Genomic DNA, 24352 nt, shown 5'->3' with positions numbered 1-24352 from the left:
TTAAGCATGCTTTAAATAATTCTTAACGCAGGGGAATGCATTTTGAATTAATTACCAATTACATAAGTGGATTAAGTTAGTTTTTTGCCAGTTGTTGGATCATTGAAATTATTTTTCGAAGTTTATGTATATATGTATATATGTATTTGCAACGGCCTTATTTGAATTTTATGATTTTTTGCCGGGACTGCTGGTGTTGGGGTATGCGTGGTTGCCTCTCAGCCAGTTGGCCTGGGTTCGATCCCAGACGGTCCCGGTGGCATTTTCCAAGACGAAATTTGTCTGATCACGCCTTCCGTCGGATGGGGAAGTAAATGTTGGCCCCGGTCTAACCTAGAGGTTAGGTCGTTAGTTCAGTCCAGGTGTAGGAGTCGTCTCCCTGGGTTCTGCCTCGGTTGAGTCGCTGGTAGGCAGTTGGACTAACAATCCAAAGGTCTTCAGTTCGAATCCCGGGGTGGATGGAAGCTTAGGTGTAAAAAGGGGTTTGCAATTGCCTCAACAATCAAGCCTTCGGACACCTAGTTTCGAGTAGGAATCTCGCATTCGAGAACGCCAAGGCAATGCTGTAGAGTAGAGCGAATAATTTGATTTGATTTGAAAAAAAATTGCGAGACAAGTTTTGAAACAGTTTTGTTTTGACAGATAACTGGGTCAATATATCAAATTAACTTATGCCATAAATCAATAATGAGCTATTGCCATGTCTAAGCATTTAACACGTAGCAGAGCAGCAATTCGAACATCAGTCCAACTATTCGAGGTTGAAAGTGTAGAACAAATAATGAGTGCTCTGCTAGCCGCCTGCATTCTGGTGATTTTCCTACTCTTCAAATGGTTCACCAAAAACAAAGATTTCTTCCGCGACAAACCCATCCCGTCGATGCCATTCCGATCGCTACGGTACAACACTGTGTCACTTCTCCTGAGGGCGACGGACATCGGGACATTTTGCGAACAGATGTACAACAAGTTTGCTGATGCTAAGTAAACCTTAGGCAATTGAATAGTTGATACAGGAGTTGAAATTCTACTACATATTTCAGAATTTTCGGTATGTTTGATATTATCAAACCCGTAATCATTGTACGCGATCCAGATCTTATCAAACGCTTCACCGCGAAGGACTTTGACCACTTTGTCGATCGACCTGGAATTTTGGGAAATGATAAGAACGATGATCCACATGCTCTGTTTGGGAAATCCTTGCCCATGTTGACCGGTTCCAAGTGGCGAGATATGCGGACCACCCTCACTCCAGTGTTTACCGGCAGTAAGATGAGGCAGATGCATCAGCAGGTACTTGAGTGCTGTGACAATGTTGTGCAGTTTCTGAATTTGGAACAACAGGAAGGTGAGGTGGAGATTGTTTTGCAAGATTTGACCAATCGTTTTGCTATAGATGTGATTTCGTGTTGCATATTTGGCATAAAGATGAACAGTCTTTGCGATCGGACAAACAAAATTTATACTTATGGGTCGCAGGTATCGAAACTCGTCAGGATTAGTATACTTTTTAAAATGCTTCTGATAAAATGCTTTCCTACCTGGAGTTCAAAGCTTGGGATTGATGCTATTGAGCGAAAACATGCAAAGTATTTTTACGAAATTGTAACGGATACAATCAAAAGTCGAGCGGAACAAAACATCACAGCTAATGACATGATTAACCTGTTGACGCAGGCACAACAGAATCAACAAAATCTAAAACTTACAAACACTTTGACTGACAGTTCCATAGCAGCTCAATTATTGGCGTTTCTACTCGCTGGCTGTTCAACGATTACATTCACTCTGGTTTGTCTGATTCACGACCTTGTCGTTCATCAGGAAGTTCAGCAGAAGCTGTACGAAGAGATCATCCAAACACAAGCTAACTTGGACACTGACAGGCTCAGCTACGACTCCTTGCAGAGCATGAAGTACATGGATATGGTCATTTCCGAAAGCATGCGAATCCATTCACAATTTCCACATCTTTTCCGCCAGTGTGTGAAGAACTACACGGTTGACGATGGCGAGGGGCTTAAATTCGACATCGAGCCAGGCACTTTGGTCTGGATTCCAGCTCAGGGTCTCCAAATGGATCCCAAGCATTTCCCCGATCCCAAACGGTTCGATCCGGAGAGATTCAACGCGGAAAACCGCCGAAACATCCATCCGGCGACGTATCTTCCCTTTGGAGCTGGGCCAAGAAATTGCATCGGATTACGGTTAGGACTGATGGAGATGAAAGCGCTGTTGTATCACTTGTTGTTGAATTTTTCTATTACTGCAAATCGTAACACGCCAACAGCACTTCCAATCAACAAAGGATACGCATTTTTGAAGGCACTGAGCCGGGACGTGTCGGTAACATTTCAGAATCGTTCTAAAAGTGATTCGTAATCAATTACTACTATTTTTAGTACTACATAATCGTGATTGAAATAAATAGTGACTTTTAGTTTGCGGGAAAGAAACCTCTCTTTTTATTTGTTTACCTTTCAGAATTTGCATCACATTGTTTACTAAACACTCTCACCAACCACGCAGCTCCTCATGGGAACGAGAGAGAGAGAGAGAGAGAGAGAGAGAGAGAGAGAGAGAGAGAGAGAGAGAGAGAGAGAGAGAGAGAGATAGATAGATTGAGAAAGAGAGCGCATGTGCCTTCGTGTCGTACGGCTGCATGAGTGCTGAGCTCAGGGCCCCGGCGATGGCCTGATATGAGCTACCGAACAACATGAGCAATATGGCGTCGTTTGTTTACAAACATGAGAATGTTTGTGGACGAACCGAAAAATTTACTTTTTTGTAAAAAAATCTATAACCATTGTGCAATAACATTAAGTCTTACAAAACAGACACAATTTCGTTAAATTCTAGACCACAGTTTGTTTTATAATTATTTTTCAATTTAAACCACTTTTATCGCGATTCTGATCAAGATTGCACATCAAATCATCGTGCCTTAAGTGTATCTTTAGTTTTCACATCGATTCGCTGTAGATTCGTGTTTCAATTTTGAAATTTAGCATAATTTGAAATTTGTTGCAAAATTCTCTACTTCAGCCATGTGCAACAATTTCCACATCACCCATGCGGGAAACCGATAATGGGGTAATTCATGCGTTCCAAACTGTCAAAATTCCAAAACGTCATTGCCAATCTTCGGTTCGCTGCTTTTGCTCGTGTTTGAAGTTTCGGGTCGAGACTCTGGCTGAGCTCGATTTCGTTCGTTTCCACTTCGTGTGCGATCACTGGAGCTTCGAAATAACAAGTCACATGTGAGCGTTGTCGATTTCTGAAAGCACTTTTAAATGTCACTCAGTTCCAGTCACTGACCGTTCCCCGTCCAAGCCCTATTCGAAGACCAGAAATCAGACTTATTTCCATAGTTATAAGGACATGCTTTAGAATAAGCTGGCAATGTTCGTCCAGGTTCCTATATATATTTCACAGCCATAAGTATTGTAAGATCAGTTCCTAATTGGACTCGGTCGTTGGAAACGACCGACGAAATAGGCGGCGGGCCAGATACGGGCATAAAAATGTCAAAACCTCTCCCCGCTCACTTCGTCTCACCATCCAGCTGCAGCTTTGTTGACAAACAAACGAAGCACGCGGTCGTACAATGGCGGCATCGAGCCAGAATTAGAGGTGGTCATGTGGCTAAAATAATATTTGTCCGACTAAATAAAAAATTGCGAGCATGTTCATATAATTATTCGTAATGTCAGAGAAGTGACTTAAAAATCAAAATTTTAATCCTTGTTTTAATCCTTATTTTTTCTCGAATTGAACTTTTTTACACCAATTGGGAACCCCTAGGTCTACCCACGACCGTTTCCAATGACCGTGAGAAGATACCAGAAAATCTAGCTACCAGCTAAACCACAATACCATGTCATTAGAATTTATTCAAGCCAGGCTTGATAATCATACGAATATCACTATTTCTTTCGAAACCAGCCTCCTTCTATTTCGAAAATTATTAAAATTAAATTTTGAAACTTTTTTCTTTTTCTTGATTTACTTGTTCCGTTGAGCACCAGCACGGAGAAAAATCAGAACCCAGCGTTCATGAAATTGAGAACCACGAGATTTACTCGAGAAGAAAGTGTCCTTTGAGCTTTAAAAAAAACTCTTTACTTTTATCCTCGTTCCAGCGCAACTCCGTCTCACCTGCCGACCGTGAAAAGTACCGGCCCCGATCGCCCCTCGACCTGGACAGCGAAGCCAAGCGGCGGAAAGAGGAAAAGCTTAACCACGTAAGTTTGGGTTCGAAAAACTCTGGTCTTTTTATCTCATTTGGTCAGGAAGAAGTGTTGCCAGACTTGACTGATTTTTACCAAATGAGCAATTCTCTAAAATTTTGGTCATTCGATTTTATTCGTATTTTTTAATCCGGCTGAAACTTTGTTGGTGCCTTCCCTATGACCAAATAAGCTATTTTGTGTCATTAGTTCAGCCATACAAGTCTCCATACAATTTTGGCTGCTGTCCATACAAAAATGATGTATGAAAACTCAAAAATCTGTATCTTTTGAAGGAATTTTTTGAACGAATTGGTGTCTTTGGCAAAGTTGTAGGTATGAATAAGGACTACACTGAAAAAAATGATACACGGTAAAAAAATTGATGATTTTTAATTTAACTTTTTGTCACTAAAACTTGATTTGTAAAAAAACACAATTTTTGATTTTTTTTATTTTTTGATATGTTTTAGGGAACATCAAATGCCAACTTTTCAGAAATTTACAGATTGTGCAAAAAATCTTTGAACGAGTTATAAATTTTTGAATCAATACAAATTTTTCAAAAAATCAAAATATTGATCGCAACAATGCACCCAACTTTGAAAAAAATTTTTTTTAAGAAGCTGAGAAAATTCTTCACATTTTGCTTTTTTGAACTTTGTTGATACGACCTTTAGTTGCTGATATATTGCAATGCAAAAGTTTAAAAAATCAGGAAAATTGATGTTTTCTAAGTCTTACCCAAACAACCCCCCATTTTCTAGCGTCGGTATCTCAGCAAATAATGGTCCAATTTACTAAGTAAAAATATGAAACATTCGAGAAATTTTTCGATCTTATCGAAAATAATATTTTCAAAAATTTAAAATCAAGACTAACATTTCAAAAGGGCGTAATATTGAATGTTTGATAAAAAGTTAAATTTAAAATAACATTTTTTTTACCTTGTATCATTTTTTCAGTGTGGTCCTTATTCATACCTACAACTTTGCCGAAGCCACCAAATTGATAAAAAAAATTCTTCAAAAGATACAGATTTTTGAATTTTCATACATCGTTTTTGTATGGACAGCTGCCAAATTTGTATGGAAAATTATATGGGCAAACTAATGATGCAAAATGGCTTCTTTGGGCATACCAAAAGCACCATAAAATTTTCAGCTGTATTAAAAAATACAAATATTAAAATTAAAAAAAAATCTATTTCGTAGAGAACTGCTCAAATGTCTTCTTATATTTTTTTCAAGTCTTGAAATTGTTTAAAATCCTAAAAATATGCACCCTTATGAAATTGCCACAATATTGAATGATTCATTGTTCATTTGAAATGATTTTCAATTTTTTTTTACCTGGCAACCCAAAAATAGAGCCTCTCTGAAAGCGGTATTCCATTACGGGAAGCCTTGTTATGGTAGACAAGACACACACCTTTGACACGTTATTGTTCGTGTTTGGATTCAGAATATTAAAAAAAAAATGCCTTTCTTACTAAAGAAAGTTAGTTTTTCAAACAAATTGAGTACAAATAACAGAGCGAGCCTTTGAATACATCCAAATAGTTTGAATCCTTACTGTTTACCAACAAGAAAACTGTCTGACGTTCAATTTTAACTATATTGTTGCCCCCCTTCAGTTGATTTTGACCCCATTTGTTTTCCTTAATTCATGGTATTTTCAAAAATTGCGCCCATTATTTTACAGGAAAGCGATGGCGACAAAAGTGAGCAGGATTTAGTGGTGGACGTCGCCAACGAAACGGTAAGGGTAAATCCCCTTAAGGTGGTATTCCATTACAGGAAACTTTTTGTTTGCAAATTTGACAGAACGCACAAACGGTGCGTGGCTTGTCTGGTTTGCAAACAAAGCTTCCCGCAATGAAATGCCACCTTTGGCAGCAGCAGAAAGAGCCAAGCACAATAGTTAGAGTCACAGCTTTTCTGTTTCTTCCATTTATGTTAGTTTTCTTGCTTTTGTTTCTGGTTTAGTTTTTGTCAACCTTTTTAGATTGGTGTTTGGGCATTTTTCACAGTTTTCCACCCAGTAGTGTTCACTATCCGCTATAAACAATTCCTCCGGCTCGCTCTGTGGTTGTACTCGTGGTTGTTCACTAGAGTTTACGCACTCCACCCTCTCCGATTGAACAGAGCAGCAGGGTTCTTAACCTCACTTAGCCGGGACAGCAACTAACTTGTGTGCAATATTGCATAACAGAAAGTTTATTTTTATCCCGCAGGGAACGCCATCGCCCCGGCCAAACGGTGACCACGCGTCGCTGGAGAGCCGGGACCGGGACAGCGTCGGGCTGAACGGCAGCGACAAGGCCGGCTCGAGCAGTTTGAAGGGTGCCAACGATCGACCCCCGTCCCGGTCCGGGTCCAGCTCGTCCCGGTCGACGCCCAGCCTCAAAACGAAAGATGTAAGTGTTTCCGTTTTCTCCAGTGTTGCCAGTAAAATCACAAATTGATCCCCATTCCAGCTCGACAAACCGGGCACTCCGGGCGGCAAGGCGCGCGTCCCAACGCCCAACTCTTCCACCCCTGGCGGCGGCGGTGCCGGCGGCGTCCCCAAAGCAGTAGTACCTCCCACGGCGGCCGGCGGCTACCCGGCCTCCCCGTATCAGCGACCGTCGGATCCGTACGCGCGACCCCCGCCCGACCCGTACGGCCGGCCACCGATGCCCTTCGATCCGCACGCCCAGCTCCGAACCAACGGCGGAATCCCGTTGCCCGTCTCGAGTGGTAAACCGTGAGTAGTTGACGCTTGGCCAGCGAGTGGGTTCTAACCCAACTTTCCCCTCTTAATTCTTCCGACAGTGCCTATTCATTCCACATGAACGGCGAGGGCGGACCCCAGCCGGTGCCCTTTCCGGCGGACGCCCTAACCGGGCCCGGCATACCGCGGCACGCCCGCCAGATCAACACGCTGTCCCACGGGGAGGTCGTGTGCGCCGTCACCATCTCCAACCCGACCAAGTACGTGTACACCGGCGGCAAGGGCTGCGTCAAGGTTTGGGACATCTCCCAGCCCGGCAACAAGAGCCCCGTCAGCCAGCTGGACTGTTTGGTAAGTCGTATTGTTTCTGGAGTTATAATCATAGAATTAAGTTCAATATTTTCAAACATTCTCCCCCCATCTACCTACCAACAGCAACGTGACAACTACATCCGCTCGGTGAAGCTCCTGCCCGACGGCCGAACGCTGATCGTGGGCGGCGAAGCGTCCAACCTGTCCATCTGGGACCTGGCGAGTCCGACGCCCCGCATCAAGGCGGAACTGACGTCCGCGGCGCCCGCCTGTTACGCCCTCGCCATCAGTCCCGACTCGAAGGTGTGCTTCTCGTGCTGCAGCGACGGCAACATCGCCGTCTGGGACCTGCACAACCAAACGCTCGTCCGGCAGTTCCAGGGCCACACGGACGGGGCGTCCTGCATCGACATCAGCCCCGACGGGGTTCGGCTGTGGACGGGCGGGCTGGACAACACCGTCCGGTCGTGGGACCTGCGGGAAGGTCGCCAGCTGCAGCAGCACGACTTTAGCTCGCAAATCTTCTCGCTCGGGTACTGTCCAACGGGTAAGTCTTGGTCACTACTGGCGTTCGACCAACTCTAGATCATTAATCTCATGTTCTTCTCCCCTCAATAGGTGAATGGCTCGCCGTCGGAATGGAAAACTCCCACGTGGAGGTGCTGCACGCGACCAAGCAGGACAAGTACCAGCTGCATCTGCACGAGAGCTGTGTGCTGTCGCTGAGGTTCGCCGCCTGCGGCAAGTGGTTCGTGTCCACCGGCAAGGACAACCTGCTGAACGCGTGGCGCACGCCGTACGGTGCGAGCATATTTCAGGTGAGTGGGATAATTTTATTTGTGGATTTGTTGTAAAATTGATTTGAGTATTAATCACACCAAATTGAATTTTTATTCTCGTGTAAATTTGACTTGAAAAAATATGGGTGTCAATAAAATTTGAGAGCGCACTTAAAAAAATCATTGAAAATACCACAATTATTTTATTATATCTGTTACTTTTTATTTCTTACATTATTTGACCTGCCGTTTTTTTTAGGTAAAAAAAAGGATGAGTTATTTTGCATTTGTTTGTTTTACCTTTCAACTTATCCTACAAAATCCTACAAATGTTGGATTTGACTTGCAAATACTTTGGTGGCCTCACTTAACCTTGACGATTTTGATGAAAAAATAGAAATAGGGCAGATGACCCTATTTTGTACCTGAGCAATTCTCTCCGAAATCGGTCTTTTTTTTAGAATTTTAATTTTTGTATTTTTTAATACAACTGAAACTTTTTTGGTGCCTTCGGAATGCCCAAAGAAGCTATTTTGCATCCAAATAATTTTTCATACAAATTCGGCAAAAATCTGTACCTTTTGAAGGAATTTTTTGATCGATTTGGTGTCTTCGGCAAAGTTGTAGGTATTGGATACGGACTACACTGAAAAAAAATGATACACGGTAAAAAAAAATTTGGTGATTTTTTCTTATCTTATCGTCACTATTTTTTTCATCTTTTTATTTTTTTTTATTTTTTGATATGTTTTTGGGGACATAAAATGCCAACTTTTCAGAAATTTCCAGGTTGTGCAAAAAATCTTTGACCGAGTTATGAATTTTTTAAGCAATACTGATTTTTTTCAAAAAATCGAAATATTGGTCGCAAAATTTTTTCAACTTGTGAAAAGTGATTTTTTTTTCTGTGCCTTTTGTTTCACATTTTTGTCGTGTATTGTGTGCTGCGAGGAGAAGATTATCCTCTAAAAATGCAGCGTCATCAGAGTTCATAATTGGCAAAGGGAGCGCGTGGTCGTAAAAAAATATTCGGAGTGAAAAGTGATTTCTTTTGTGATCTTCAAAGCCCTTCCTGTATCATCGTTGATCGGAAGGCACGACGTCGGGTGAATTGTGTTTAAATTTTTCGAATAAGATTTTATTTTTTTGCGTTGAAAAAGCCATTTCTATATAATGATCGAAAGACGCACTGACAATTTGGATCGTCGAGGGCATAATGGAGCAAAATAACTGTGTGTGAGTGATTTTTTGTGTTAACCAGAAAGACCTTCCCATAGCTCGGAAGGCTCGCCGACGGGTTTGTTATGAAAGTCCTCCCCATAGCGTCGTAGCTCGGGAGGCATCGAAAAGCCAATACCTTATCCTACTAACCCAAAAAAAATTAATCACGTGATGCTTGAAGGAGATGCTGTGGATTCAACGGTCTCAAGCGGTATCAACAAGTATATAGCGAAAAACTATGTGCTTGATGAGTCTGCAACTTCAACTATCGGACTAACATTCCTCCCTTTTGTTGAACTGCAGGCTTCATGGGAGGGCGCCGGTATTGACTAATAAAGTAGGGATCTTCAGAGGTTAAACAGTGAACGGATGGTTGGCTCCCGCTGATCATTTTTGATTCATTGTTTAACTTCAGCTGATCTGTCAATAACGGAGTAGCAGCTCATTGGCAGTCAACCATGCTCATGCTCATGCTCATGCTCAATAGTCGCAGTTTTTATTTTTTTGTGATTAGTGCACATATTTGCCCACTTTTGAACAAATATTTTTGTAAAGCTGAAAAAATTCTCAACAAAGTTCAAAAAAGCAAAATACAGAAAATTTTCTCAGCTTTTCAAAAATATTTTTTTTAGAAAATGGGCAAACATGTGCACCAATTTAAAAAAATGAAAAACTGCGACTATTTTCAAAAAACTTACATTAAAATGGCTATACCTTGAAAACGGTGCACTTTATCAGAATTTGTTGAGTACTTTTTGATTTTAAATTCCATTTTACATCGAAAAATGAAATTGAAAAATGTCTGCGACCAATATTTCGATTTTTTTTAAATTAGTATTAAAAAAAATAAAAATAGTGAAATTAAAAATTACCAAAAAACATTTTTTACCGTGTATTTTTTTTCAGTCTAGTCCTTATCAATACCTATAACTTTGCCGAAGACACCAAATCGATCCAAAAATTCCTTAAAAATATACAGATTTTTTAATTTTCATATATCTTTTTTTGTATAGAGAATTTGCAGCAAAGCTAAAAGACACATGTAGCCACCAATAAACAAATAGCGTAAACCTATGATTTTTTGAAAAAAATGTGTTTTTTCCTTCATAACCAACATTTTTATGAAACTAATGCCGGATTCGGATGAGAAAAATTATTTCCAACAATTTGGTGTACAACTTTCCATTATTTGTTTGATGAAAACTGTAAATTTAGAAAAAGATAGCAATTTGGACTATTTGGCAAGAAAGTCTATCAAAAATCAATAGAAATTGTTGAATATACGTTAACACATCTGTTGTTAACTATATAACTGTTTATTTCATTGGTATATACGGGGAAACTCATTTTTTCGTGTTCCAAAACATGTTTTTTAAAGAAAAAGGTCACAAATTTTTGCGCGCCCAGAAATTGATGTTCAATATTTCAGAGCAAAAAATTTTTCTCGTCTTTTGCAATCAAAAATTAAAATTAATAAAAAAAGACAGATTTTGTAGAAAGTTGCTCTACTAATAATTTTTCTTTCAAAAAAATTAAAATTGTGATTTTTGCGAAAATCGACGAAAATTTCATTTTTTGCCCCACCCTATTTCGGATAGGAACACCCTAAGAGAGCGTTCTTTTAAAGATTGTTTGCTTAGGGAGCGTTATTTTATTACGTAATGCGAAAAATCGGACTTTTAGACTCCCTCCCTCCCCCCCCTCGTAACAAAATTTCCATACAAATTTTAAAAATTTTGTATGGAGCGTAACACGGCCTCTGACCCCCTCCCCCTACTGCGTTACGTAAGGGAGCGTTCTTGCTCCCTTACGGCTTATATTTACCGTTATGGTGGACCTTCCCGTATCCCCTTAATTTACAAAAAAAATGAAATGAAAATTAAATTTGAAATCAAAAAGTGCTTTACCGAATTCCGGATAAGTCACTTTTAAGGTATAAGTTTCGGAAATTTTAACATTTTTCGTAAAAAAAATACTTCATGAAGGAAAGTCAAACCTGAAAACCATATTTTTTAAATGCTGAGAAAATATCCTTCAATTTTCTATCCAAAACTTTGGAAATTTGGACAATAAATTTCTGTAATACAGCCTTACAAAAAAATTTAATCGATGAAAATGAGTATTTTTAAGTGTCACCCTAATTAGCCTGTAAAATTCAATGGACGATAACTCTTAAACTATTGCTTTGATTCTAAATGTTAAAAAAAAACTTTTGTGGAATTTTCTAATCTTTGAAAGAAATATAAAAAGCAAAGTTTTGAATAATTTATAGAAATTTAAATACAATAAAATATTAAAGGTTCAAAATATGAATTGAGAAAAGTTATATATTTTTGAACCTTTTCAAAAATTATGATTTATTTTTAATTATGACTTATCAGAAATTTTTCGTTCATTCGAAAAAAAAAATTAAAACATTTTAGATCAGCCTTGACGTGGTGGTCAAAAGTAAGTAATTTAGGTCCTTTTAAATGTTGAGGATGAATTTAATAATCTTTTTTTAGAAAAAAAAAACGTCAAATTTAAACGAAAGCTTGTTTTTGTTTATATTAAAAGTCGGACGCATATTTGCTGAGTTTCGTCCCTTGAACATTTACGCTAAGTCGTGTGCGTCATTTTCCAAATTGGATATTTGGAGCAAATATTTTTTTGTGAAAAGTCGAATTTAAAAAAACGGGTAAGTCCTAAGCAATATCTATTCAAGTTGTATTCAAATAAAATAATAATCGTATATTTCCATTTTTGTATATTCCCTCTGGTGTGATGTGATGTGATGATGTGATTTATGGACGGCCTTCAAAAAGTCCAATCTAGTCCACCAATGTTTTCTCACCTTTCACACCAAATTCGAGTTCTGCGACCCCATTTTAGTTTAATTTCAGTGATTGATTGCCTGTTGCATTAGGGTTACCAGGTCAATATTTCAAACATCTGGCAAAGTATCGATTAAAAATGTGGAATAAGGTAGCAGATGAAAATCTAACAATTATGAATGGTGAAGTAGAGGGAGGATATTAATCCATTCAAAAGTTTGTAGAATTCAGATGGCTTAACTTATTGCCACACACAAATTTTTAATTTACATTTCATTCAATACTAAGTTATTCTTTTTTTTTCAATTTAATTCGTTCATTTTTATCAAAAAGTTGTTCAAAATGGACATAATGGGAAAAATCTGGCAAAATCTGCCAATATCTAAATCTCAAACTCAAAATCGATTATTAAATCTATTCTACAATTCTCTCTTCTCCCCACTGCAGTCCAAGGAGACCTCATCAGTACTTAGTTGTGATATTTCGACCGATGACAAGTACATTGTGACCGGTTCCGGCGACAAGAAGGCCACCGTGTACGAGGTCATCTACTAGAGCAGCACCGTCATCATCATCACCACAGACACCATTCAAAAACAGACAAGGGTAATGTAACACAAAATCCACGAGAAGGAGAAGGAATCTTCAAGAAGTGACTTAAAACACCGCGTGTCAATCCCAACAAACGCTTCTTTACAGTAGCTGTATCAGTTATGCGAGAGTGAAACAAAGAAAAACAAGAAAACATTCAATTTGGTGAGAATTTGTAAAAATCTGCGTAACAATTCACAAACCAAAAGAAAAAAAACACGCGCGCTGGGTGTAACAAAGTTAAACACGGTGGCAAACAACAACTTGCTAAACAAAAGGAAACGGAAAAAATGCTACAAATGTTATGCTGTAAGAATAGTATGATTTAAGTAATTTACTAAAACAATTTAAAGGTAAACGCGCAACACAGAATGTCGCCCCCTCCCTTTAAATGGTCAAAAATCAAAGAATTAATTGTAGTAACTAGCGGAAAGGTGGCAACAGCAGAAGCAGCAACAGCAACAAAGTAATTTAAATTATCAAAGTGATTCTCGTAAATAAATGCAGAGTATTGTACAGTATTTGAGAACTTCGTAATGTTAATTATGACTAAGACCAAAACGAGAGAAAAATACAACCTAGTGGAGATCCCTGGAGGTTTCAAATGCAAAAAAAAACTAAAATTTGTCTGTAAAAAAAAAACAATTAAAATTAACTCAAATCAAATTATTTTGGTCACCCAGTGAAGAAGCATCCGAACCTCGATATCGATGTCAGTTACTTAAGTCCAGTTTTTGATTTTTCCATCATTTTTCTCATCATCTTCCTTCCTACAAACCAAATTTATCAACAACAACAAAAAGTGTCAAGACAGAAGAAAGGTGTACATTTCTCATCGCACTCATTATCGCTTTACGGCATCCCTTTTCAGAACGAGTAGAGTGCGCACCCGATCGATTAATGACAAGAAGAAAAAACATGTAATATCGAATGCATTTAAGGCCAGAAAATCTTTCTCTGCTGCTAAAGTGTCGACGAAAATGAGTGTTGAAAATAGAATCAACAAGGTGAAAAGTGTGTAAAACCGGCAAACACTGGAAAGTTCAATATAAATATTATAAATAAATATTTTTAGAAATGAAAAATTAAATCATATGATTTTTTGTCAGAAAATCAAATCCGAAACTTCAAAAATAAAATAACTTTCAATCTTTTCCCCTGCGTTCCCTTGTCATGTAAATTCAAGTAGACCATATATCGACATTTTCTGTGACAGTTGGCTGAGCTCATCAATCTTTTTCGCCGACTCAGTCGGGTGGAGAAGAATACACCTAGTTGTCTGTGTCAGCCAGCCTTCCAAACTGTCAGTGAGAGCCGCCTTCATTTTTTGTTACTGTTCCTATTTGGTTGGAGCAGTATGGTATTTGATGGAAAATACATTTAAAAAAGATTTTTAATTTGTAAAGGTATTTATGTACTGAGCAATTCTCTACCAAAACCGGAAATGGATTTTATTGGTATTTTTTTATTTGGCTCAAACATTGTGGGGGGCTTCCCTATGACCAAAAAAACTATTTTGTGTTATTGGTTCACCCATACAAGCCTCCATACAATTTTGGCTGCTGTCCATACAAAAATTGTATGTAAATATTCAAACAGCTGTAACTTTAGAGTGAATTTTCTGATCAATTTGGTGTCTTCGGCAAAGCTGTAGGTATTGTTGAGGACTTTTGAGAAAAAAATAGGTACACGGAAAAAAATATTTGCATATTTTTTTATCAACTTTTTTTTCACTAAAACTCAAATTCCCAAAATACGTATTTTTTTGATTTTCGAGATTTTTTGATATGTTTTAGGGCACAAAAATCCGCAACTTTTGAGCCATAGAAAACATGGTCAAAAAATCTGTCGCCGAGTTATGAATTTTTGAAAAAACAGTGATTTTTGGTAAAAATCGAAGTTTCATGCAAAAACAAGTTTGACATTATTTTTTAATGCAAAATTGAATTTACAATCGAAAAGTACTTTACAGATTTTTTGATAAAGGGCTCCGTTTTCAAGATATAGCCACCGAAAGTTTGATTTTAGCGAAATATTTGCAGTTTTTCAATTTTTAAAAATAGTGACCATGAGTGACCGTTTCTAAAAATATTTTTTTTTCAAAAATTTTTTTCTCAAAATATTTTTTTTAAAGTTCAGAAAATTTGCTACATATAAAATTGTCTAAGAGACATTGAAGATTGGACCTCGGGTTGCTGAGATAGAGCCGCTTTAAGAAAAAGAAACACGAAAATTGAAGTTTTCTTAATCTTACCAAAACAACCCACCATTTTCTAATGACCATATCTCAGCAAATAATGATCCGATTTTCAATTTTACTGCATGAAAAATTCGTGAAATTTTCCGATCTTTTCGAAAAAAATATCTTGAATTTTTTTAAATCAAAACTAGCATTTTAAATTGGCGTAATATTCAATGCCCCTATGGAGGCCTGCTGGAGCCATATGGAAGCAGCCATCAACGCAGCGGCATCGAGCGCCATCGGGTACGTGGACCGAGTTCGACGGAACGGCTGGTTCGACGAGGAATGTCAGGCGATTTGGGACGAGAAGAAAGCAGCGCGGGACAAGTGGCTGCTGCGCAACACCCGTGGGAACAAGGAGTCGTACAAACAGTTGCGAAGACAGCAAACCCATCTCTTCCGGGATAAGAAGCGCCGCCTGGAAGAGTTGGAGTTCCAGGATATGGAGCAGCTGTATCGCTCCAACGAAACGCGTAAGTTCTACAAGAAACTCAGTCAATCCCGGACTGGCTTCATGCCGCGAGCCGAAATGTGCCGGGATAAAGACGGAGGAATCTTGACGGACGAGCGTGAGGTGATCGAAAGGTGGAAGCAGCATTTCGACGAGCACCTGAACGGCCCAGAGGCGGAGTACCAGGACGACGGGGGAAACGACGTCAGCGGTATGGTGGACGGCGAGGACGAGCCAGCACCCACGATGAGGGAGGTTAAGGATGCCATCAAGAAGCTGAAGAACAACAAAGCAGCGGGTAAGGATGGTATCGGTGCTGAACTCATCAAAATGGGCCCGGACAAGCTGGCGGCCTGTCTACACCGGCTGATTGTCAAGGTCTGGGACACAGAACAGCTACCGGAGGAGTGGAAAGAGGGAGTAATATGCCCGATCTACAAGAAGGGGGACAAGTTGAAATGTGAGAACTATCGAGCTATCACTATTCTCAACGCGGCCTACAAAGTGCTGTCTCAGATCATCTTCTGTCGTCTGTCGGAGCGAGCAAAGGATTTCGTAGGGACGTACCAAGCCGGTTTTGTGGAGGGGAAATCGACGACGGACCAAATCTTTTTGCTACGCCAAATCCTCCAAAAGTGTCGCGAGTACCAGATCCCGACGCACCACCTGTTCATCGATTTCAAAGCCGCGTACGACTCGGTCGATCGCGAAGAGCTATGGAAGATCATGTACGAGAACGGCTTTCCCGGGAAGCTGATCAGACTGGTGAAATCGACGATGGACGGGGCGCGGTGCAGCGTGAAGATTTCGGGAGCGATGTCCGACCCGATCGAATCGCGCAAGGGACTGCGACAAGGCGACGGTATCTCCGGCCTCTGTTTCAACATTGGGCTTGAAGGTGTCATGAGGCGAGCGGGCTTCAACATGCGGGGCACGATTATCAACCGGTCCAGCCAGTTCATCTGCTATGCCGACGACATGGACATTGTCGGCAGAACGTTCGAGGATGTGGCCAGGCGGTACACTGAATTGAAGCGGGAAGCGGATAAGGTTGGATTGAAGGTGAATGTTGCGAAGACGAAGTATCTGCTGGCAGGAGGAACCGAGTCCCTTAGGGCTCGCATAGGACCGAGCGTGACGATCGACGGCGACGAGTTCGAGGTTTTGGAGGAGTTTGTGTACCTCGGATCGTTGGTTACGTCGGACAACAACTGCAGCAGAGAAATTCGGAGGCGCATCATCACCGGTAGTCGTGCCTACTACGGACTCCACAAGACCCTACGGTCTGGTCATCTTTCCCGGCGTACAAAGTGCACCATGTACGAAACGCTGATAAGACCCGTCGTCCTCTACGGGCACGAGACGTGGACGATGCTCGAAGAGGACTTGCAAGCGCTTGAAGTTTTCGAACGGCGAGTGCTTAGGACGATCTTTGGCGGCGTGCGTGAGAACACTGTATGGAGGAGAAGGATGAACCACGAGCTGGCGCAACTCTACGGCAAGCCAAGTATTCGGAAGGTCGCCAAGGCTGGCCGAATGCGGTGGGCCGGACTCGTCGCGAGAATGCCGGACGCGCTGGATGCGCGCCAACCGAACCAGACTATCAATCCGGTGAAGTTGGTGTTTAATTCGGAGCCGGCTGGAACGCGGCGGAGGGGGGCGCAACGTGCGAGGTGGTTAGACCAAGTGGAGGAAGATCTGAGAAGTGTGGGAGTTCCGAGTCGGAATTGGAGAGTAGCAGCCCAAGACCGAGTTCAGTGGCAGCGCATCTGGAGACAGCTCATGACCCGGAAGTTGTACGAGCAGTAAAAGTAAAGTAAGTAAAGTAAGTAATATTCAATGTTTGGCCCTTTTAAAATGTATGTCTTGATTTAAAAAATTTCAAATTATTTTTTTCGAAAAGATCGGAAAATTTCACGAATTTTTCATGCAGTAAAATTGAAAATCGGATCATTTTTTGCTGAGATATGGTCATTAGAAAATGGTGGAATGTTTTGGTAAGATTAAGAAAACTTCAATTTTCGTGTTTCTTTTTCTTAAAGCGGCTCTATCTCAGCAACCCGAGGTCCAATCTTCAATGTCTCTTAGACAATTTTATATGTAGCAAATTTTCTGAACTTTTAAAAAATATATTTTTAGAAACGGTTACTCATGGTCACTATTTTTAAAAATTGAAAAACTGCAAATATTTCGCTAAAATCAAACTTTCGGTGGTTATATCTTTAAAACGGAGCCCTTTATCAAAAAATCTGTACAGTACCTTTCGATTGCAAATTCAATTTTGCATTAAAAAATAATGTCAAACTTGTTTTTTCATGAAACTTCGATTTTTTCCAAAAATCACTGTTTTTTCAAAAATTCATAACTCGGCGGCAGATTTTTTGACCATATTTCTCTATGACTCAAAAGTTGCGGATTTTTATCCCCTAAAACATATCAAAAAACCTCGAAAATAAAAAAAACACATATTTTGACAAATTGAGTAAAAAAAAGTTTATTAAAAAATCTGCAATTTTTTTCCGTGTGCCTATTTTTTTTCTCTAAAGTCCTCAACAATACCTACAACTTTGCCGAAGACACCAAATTGATCAAAAAATTAACTCAAAAGTTACAGATATTCGAATATTTACGTACCAGTTTTGTATGGACAGCAGCCAAAATTGTATGGAGACTTGTATGGGTGAACCAATGACGCAAAATAGCTTATTTGGTCATAGGGAAGGCCCCCACAAAGTTTGAGCCAAATCAAAAAATACAAATAAAATCCATTTCCGGTTTTGGTAGAGAATTGCTCATGTTCAAAAATGGAAGGGGTCGTACACGCAAATCTAAGAAGTGGAGAATTACGGGACCATCCATAAACCACGTGGACACCTTTTTTTAGAATCTCAGTCAATTGTATATATGTTTAGTGAGTTCACCGACAAAATCAAAACAATAACTTTTCGATACAAGTACCAAAAAGTTCAACTATTCAGCACCCATTTCAGTGCTACTTGTATCGAAAAGTATTACTTTTCAATTCTTTTATTTTTAGTACAGAAAAGTCAGAATAGTCCTCATCAATACCTACAACTTTGCCGAAGACAGCAAACCCTGGGTGATGAATAGAGATAATTCGTAACGTGATGTTCGAATGCTTCCACTTTGTTACATACTTTGTTACATGTATACATCTACCAAGTAGGAGGCTGTTCAAGCACAAGCATGACTTTTTTCTTACTGGTGAGCTGTTTTATAATCAGTGGTAGGTATGTTTTTTTTATATTATAGACATTATTTGCTGGAAAATGGTGTGTGTTTTCAAGTTTCGATCGGTTAGAAAAGGTTTTTCTTTGTACAGGTGTTGAAGAACCGCGGCGATAGTGTCATTATGCGTTGTCGCAGATAAATTCCCTGGCTGATTTTGGAATCCTGCAGCTCTTCCTGGTTCAACGAAAAACATTGCTAATTTTAGCGAAGCTGATCCAACAAACAGAGAAGATTTTTACCAGTCGCATTTTAAATGGCAACAAACAATTAAAAAAGTTTCTGGATGGATCCAACCGCATCGACTCCATAAAAAACTTACATTCATCATAATAAAAAAAATACGATCTCACCTTCAACTTCCTTAAAATTTGTCCAGATCTTCAAAAGCCACATATTTTTCATTCTTGCAAAAAAAAAACATTTTTTGATAATCGATAACAATATTCTCTACTTTTGGCAAACAGCAAATTGGTTCCGCTTGACAGTTCTAAATTGAGGCCGTTTTGCGAACCACTATTCTGCACCCAGATCAAGACCAAAAAATTTGCCGAAGACATTAAACCGATCAGAAAGTTCCTTCAAAAGCTACAGATTTTCGAATATTTTCGTACCATTTTTGTATGGACAACTGCCAAAATTGTATGACACAAAATGGCTTCTTTGACGTCATTTGACAGCTCGTGTGCACTGTTTACATGGTCTTCGTCGATTGTCGACGAATTTCCCCGAACGAAATCGACGACCGCATCGAACCGTACTAAGTCCATGTAAACAGTGCACTCCTTCTAACCTCCAAATCGAGTCGGCGTAAAACCTAATTGGTGGAGAATTGCTCAACTGTTTATTTCGCTTGACAAGTGTCTAAGGTCAAAACATTTCAATTAACTCATGCAATCTATTTTGCCTGATAAGTGTTGTTCCCTGCAAAATATAAAACGCTCAGTGATTTAGCTCAAACATTAGTTCGACCGGTGTCGTTGCAAGCGTTGAAACTTACCACGTGATGGAACTATCCTACACACTAGGGCTGTCGTGGTTGCTGACTGCAGTTTTGCTCTACAAATGGATCACCGGCAGCAAGGATTTCTTCCGCAACAAACCAATCCCATCGGTGCCCTTTTTCTCACTTCGGGACAACACCTATTCACTCTTTTTGAAGCAGACCGATCTCGGCGCGTTCACTGTACATTTGTACAACAAATTCGCGGGTGCAAAGTACGGTTCTAACCAAATATTTACGTCTGCGAATTACAACTAGTGATACCTACAATTTTAAATTTGCAGAATTTTCGGCATATTTGATACCATTAAACCAGTGTTTGTCGTGCGCGATCCAGAGCTCATCAAACAAATTACCGTAAAGGACTTTGACCACTTTGTTGATCGGCCGGCGCTGTTTGGTTACAGTTTCCGGGACGATCCGTACGCACTGTTTTCGAAAATGCTACCCGTGCTGCACGGTGCTCGGTGGAGAAATATGCGAAACATCCTGAGTCCGGCGTTTACCGGCAGCAAGATGAAGCAGATGTTTCAGCTAGCGCTGGGATGCTGTGACAATGTTGTTCAGTTTTTAAATTCTGTCCAACAGGAGCAGCAGCACGGCGAGGTGGAGATGCTGCTGAAAGATGTGACCAGTCGTTATGGAACGGATGTGATTTCATGTTGCTTATTTGGGCGGAAGTTGAATAGCTTTCAGGATCGCAAAAACAAATTCTATACTTATGGAATGGACATGATTGTACTGCATAGGATTGTCGTGGTTTTAAAAATGTTTTTGATTAGATGCTTTCCTGCTTTGGCCGCTAAGGTAAAAGTAGATCTGCTCGATCGAAAACATGCAAAGTATTTCAACGCATTTGTTGATGAGACTATTGAGGATCGAACTAGGAATAACATCAAGGGAAACACATTGATTGACATGATGATAGAGGTTCAATTACATCAACAAAGTCAGGAATCAGCATTGCCCGTAACGTTTACCAACCATGAAATAGTAGCACAGTTATTAACGTTGTTTCTCGCCGGATCAGGAACTTTCCAATTTTCATCGGTCGCTTTAATTCACGATCTTATAATGAATCCGGATGTCCAACAGAAGCTGTACGAGGAAATCCTCCAAACACAATCCGAATTGGGCACGGAAAAACTCAACTACGACACCATTCAAAACATGAAATACATGGAAATGGTCACCTTGGAAAGCATGCGACTTCATACATCATTTTCAAACGCCTATCGGCACTGTGTCAAGGACTACACCGTTGACGATGGAAATGGACTCAAATTCAACATCCACCAAGGAAGCAATGTGTGGATACCGATCCTAGGACTGCACATGGATCCCAAGTATTTCCCAGATCCCAAGCGGTTCGACCCGGAGAGGTTCAACGCGGAGAATCGACCGAACATCCATCCGGCGACGTACATTCCGTTTGGAGCTGGTCCGAGAAACTGCGTCGCAAGACGGTTCGGCCTGATGAAGGTCAAAGCGCTTCTGTATCACCTGTTGCTGAACTTTTCCATCACTGCGAGTCCCAACACGCCAAAGGTGCTTCCGATGAACAAGGCATTCGCCTTTTTGGACACAGTCGATGGAGACTTTCCGGTGACGTTTAAAAGACGTCAAAAGAACTGATTTGGACTGTGAATTATCAGAAAGTTTCAAAATTCGTCGCTTGTGTGCTATCTTGAGACTCGTTTGCCGAAAAAGATGTGACGTGTCACAAGATAGCACACAAGCGACGATTTGTAATAAATGTAACTCTATTGATTAATAAATTGGTACGGAAACGAAAGCTTGTAAAATACATTCCAGCATTCTTTTTTGTTGTTGTACATTTTCAATGATTTCCGCTCTGCGAGCCGAAATTAAGTCATTAAAAAAAATAAACCGATAAATAAACCGTACAGTTCATCGGGTTGGAAAAACAGTGCCATCCCATTTTTGGCAACACTACTTACGACACATTAAATGTAAAATCAAGCAAAACAATTTAAAAGGACCGAAGCCCAAGTGTAAACAAAGATTCTTATTACATTGTTTTGCTAGATTTCCACTCGTCAAAAACGACTGATGGATGAGACTAACTTGATTTTTCTTCTAAATTGTTGATCAAAAACCAATCAAAAACCTCACACAATAATGTACAAATGAATATTATTGTCTGCTTTTTTACGAATTTCTTTCAAAAAGAGCAATTCTCTACGAAATCGGACTTTATTTAAAATTTTAATTTTTGTATTTTTTAATCCAGCTGAAGCCATTTTGCATCATTAGTTCATATAATTGTCCATGCAAATTTGGCAGCTGTCCATACAAAAACGATGTATGAAAATTCAAAAATATGTATCTTTTGAAGGATTTTTTTGATCGATTTGATGTTTTCGGCAAAGTTGCACGTATGGATACGGACTACACTGAAAAAAAATATACACGGTATAAAAAAATTTGGTGATTTTTTATTTAACTTTTTGTCACTAAAACTTGATTTGCAAAAAAACACTACTTTTATTTTTTACTTTTTGATATGTTTTAGATGACATCAAATGACAACTTTTTAGAAATTTGCAGGATGTGCAAATAATCTTTGACCGAGTTATGATTTTTATTCAATATTGATTTTTTTTTTAAATCGAAATATTGGTCACAAAAAATTTTCAACTTCATTTATCAATGTAAAATCAAATTTGCAATCAAAAAGTACTTTAGTGAAATTTTGATAAAGTGCATCGTTTTCATGTTATAGCTAGGGTTAGTGAAATTTCACGATTTCGCGGACAGCGTGAAATCCGCGAAATTTGTTTTTTTCCGCGAAATCCCGTGAATTTTTATGTTTGTGTAAAGCTGTAACGATTTTTCTCAAAATGATTTACCTAACTCAAATAGGAATAAACATAATCTTATGAACTACTATAGAAATAAGTGAGTTGTTCAATTATTAACATAGGGTAAGTGATTTTTGATGATTTTGTGGTCGGCGTAAAATTCGTGAAATTTATCAATATTCTCAAATCATGTTTGTTTTTAAATATTTCATCCATACAGACTATTTAGGTAATATTTTTTTTTTTAAATAAAGTTTTCAATTGAAAAGCTTGATATAAAACATTTGAAGAATTGTTCAGATTTTTCAGTGTTTTAGAAACTTAGTAAGTAATATTTTCATTCACTGAATAACAATTTTACTGCTATTTTTTTGAAAGGTTTAGTTTGAAAAAAAAATTAAAAGAATCGTGAATAAAATGAAAGCTTTGAAATCAACTTTTAAAAACTTAACAGATTTTTTCTGAGTCCTATTGAATTTTAGCGATATTTGATTATTTGGGTGGATAATTCCCGTGAAAGTAAAAAAAAATACTACTTTTTTGTTTTCATTGTTGTATAAAAAATTTGATTTCGTTACAAATTATATTATTTTTTACTTTTGATTTAAAATTTAAATTTTGAAGAGGGAGATAATATAGAAATGTTAATTTGCTAAATGCCGCAAAAAATTCAAATTATTTCACTCATTTTTGTTGGACAAGATTGTTAAATCTTGCTTTGATATGAAATTCAATAAAATGAAGCAAATCAGCGAAAACTTTTTAACATGCCCTACATTTTATTTCAAAATATATTTAGAGCCTATCCATAAACTAGGTGGAATCTTTTTGAAAATTAGGGAGATTTTTTTTGTGTCACGTTCAAATTTATGAAAGATATTTTTGTTTATTGAAGAATAATATATAATGAAGCATAAAAAGTAGTTTCTGTGATTCAAACATAAGATTTTCAGAGTTATTTTCACATTTTTCACGTTCCGCGAAATCTGCGTGAAATTTTGTGTTTTGAAATTGAGGTCTCCGTGAAATTTGCAATTTTCGAGCGTGAAAAATCACTAGGCCTAGTTAAAGCCATCTTTAGTTAACTTTTTTTTAAAAGTCGCAGTCATTAATTTTTTTAAATTAGTGCCCATGTTTGCCCACTTTTGGAAAAAAAAATATTTTTGAAAAGCTGAAAAAATTCTATATAAATAATATAAAATTCTATTCCTGAAACGAGCCAAATTAGTTAGACCGTTCCTGAGAACTATGCGAAATATGTTGACGCTTTGCATAGTAGGTCCAAAATAGGGCCATATACCCTATTTTGCTATTTTTAAACTTTGTAGATACGACCCTTAGTTGCTGAGATATTGCTATTCAAAGATTTAAAAATAGGAAAATTGATGTTTTCTAAGTCTCACCCAAACAACCCACCATTTTCTAATGTCAGTATCTCAGCAACTAATGGTCCGATTTTCAATGTTAAAATATGAAACATTTGTGAAATTTTCCGATCTTTACGAAAAAAAAAAACTTGAAAACGATGCACTTTATCAAAATTTTACTAAAGTACTTTTTGATTGCAAATTTAATTTAACATTGAAAAACGAAGTTGAAAAATTTTTTGCGGCCAATATTTCGTTTTTTTTTTTAAATCAGTATTGATTAAAAAAATCATAACTCGGTCAAAGATTTTTTGCACAACCTTGAAATTTATGAAAAGTTGGCATTAGATGTCCTCTTAAACATTTCAATAAATAAAATAAAAATATAAATAGTGTTTTTTTTGCAAATCAAGTTTTAGTAACAAAAATAAAAAAAACAAATTTACCGTGTATCATTTTTTTCAGTGTAGTCCGTATCCATACCTACAACTTTGCCAAAGACAACAAATCGCAATTCGCAATTTTCAGTGTAAGAACGGGCCTTGACCGATC

At 38.6% G+C, this 24352-nt stretch overlaps 3 protein-coding genes across 17 annotated transcripts in view; all 3 read left to right on the top strand.

Annotated features, from left to right (window-relative positions):
• The window catches only part of LOC6043265 (protein groucho), a 384958-nt gene extending 371209 nt beyond the window's left edge, over positions 1 to 13749 (top strand). For 12 of the 15 annotated variants that reach the window (XM_038265213.1, XM_038265218.1, XM_038265217.1 and 9 more), the window contains 8 exons: positions 4146 to 4247; positions 5937 to 5993; positions 6469 to 6651; positions 6712 to 6980; positions 7049 to 7298; positions 7383 to 7806; positions 7878 to 8077; positions 12520 to 13749. In XM_038265213.1, the coding sequence (XP_038121141.1) occupies positions 4146 to 4247; positions 5937 to 5993; positions 6469 to 6651; positions 6712 to 6980; positions 7049 to 7298; positions 7383 to 7806; positions 7878 to 8077; positions 12520 to 12627 (1593 nt within the window). In that variant the 3' untranslated portion in view covers positions 12628 to 13749. The remainder of the gene's footprint in view (positions 1 to 4145; positions 4248 to 5936; positions 5994 to 6468; positions 6652 to 6711; positions 6981 to 7048; positions 7299 to 7382; positions 7807 to 7877; positions 8078 to 12519) is intronic. The other 3 variants (XM_038265227.1, XM_038265226.1, XM_038265225.1) reach the window with 1 other exon arrangement.
• On the top strand, positions 558 to 2547 carry LOC119770406 (probable cytochrome P450 9f2). The gene is made up of 2 exons (XM_038265228.1): positions 558 to 984; positions 1044 to 2547. Exons 1-2 carry the CDS (start codon positions 701 to 703, stop codon positions 2383 to 2385), a joined length of 1626 nt encoding a protein of 541 aa, XP_038121156.1. The 5' UTR covers positions 558 to 700; the 3' UTR covers positions 2386 to 2547.
• A 5806-nt stretch (positions 13750 to 19555) lies between the features above and the next one.
• LOC6043264 (probable cytochrome P450 9f2) lies at positions 19556 to 21409 on the top strand. The gene is made up of 2 exons (XM_001870875.2): positions 19556 to 19823; positions 19893 to 21409. The coding sequence occupies exons 1-2, from the start codon at positions 19612 to 19614 to the stop codon at positions 21241 to 21243; spliced, it is 1563 nt and encodes a 520-aa protein (XP_001870910.2). The 5' UTR covers positions 19556 to 19611; the 3' UTR covers positions 21244 to 21409.
• Positions 21410 to 24352: the final 2943 nt, after the last annotated feature.

The sequence above is a fragment of the Culex quinquefasciatus genome, chromosome 3, assembly GCF_015732765.1.
Source record: "Culex quinquefasciatus strain JHB chromosome 3, VPISU_Cqui_1.0_pri_paternal, whole genome shotgun sequence".
NCBI classification, from domain to species: domain Eukaryota; kingdom Metazoa; phylum Arthropoda; class Insecta; order Diptera; family Culicidae; genus Culex; species Culex quinquefasciatus.
The sequence above is the reverse complement of the archived record's forward strand: the minus strand, read 5'-3'. Positions and strand labels throughout refer to the sequence as shown.

Bases quoted from the DNA above. Each gene is read 5' to 3' on its own strand.
- LOC119770406 (XM_038265228.1), top strand. From the start codon at position 701: ATGTCTAAGCATTTAACACGTAGCAGAGCAGCAATTCGAACATCAGTC. The intron at 985-1,043 runs GTAAACCTTAGG...TACATATTTCAG, and splicing joins AACAAGTTTGCTGATGCTAA to AATTTTCGGTATGTTTGATA.
- LOC6043264 (XM_001870875.2), top strand. From the start codon at position 19,612: ATGGAACTATCCTACACACTAGGGCTGTCGTGGTTGCTGACTGCAGTT. The intron at 19,824-19,892 runs GTACGGTTCTAA...TTAAATTTGCAG, and splicing joins AACAAATTCGCGGGTGCAAA to AATTTTCGGCATATTTGATA.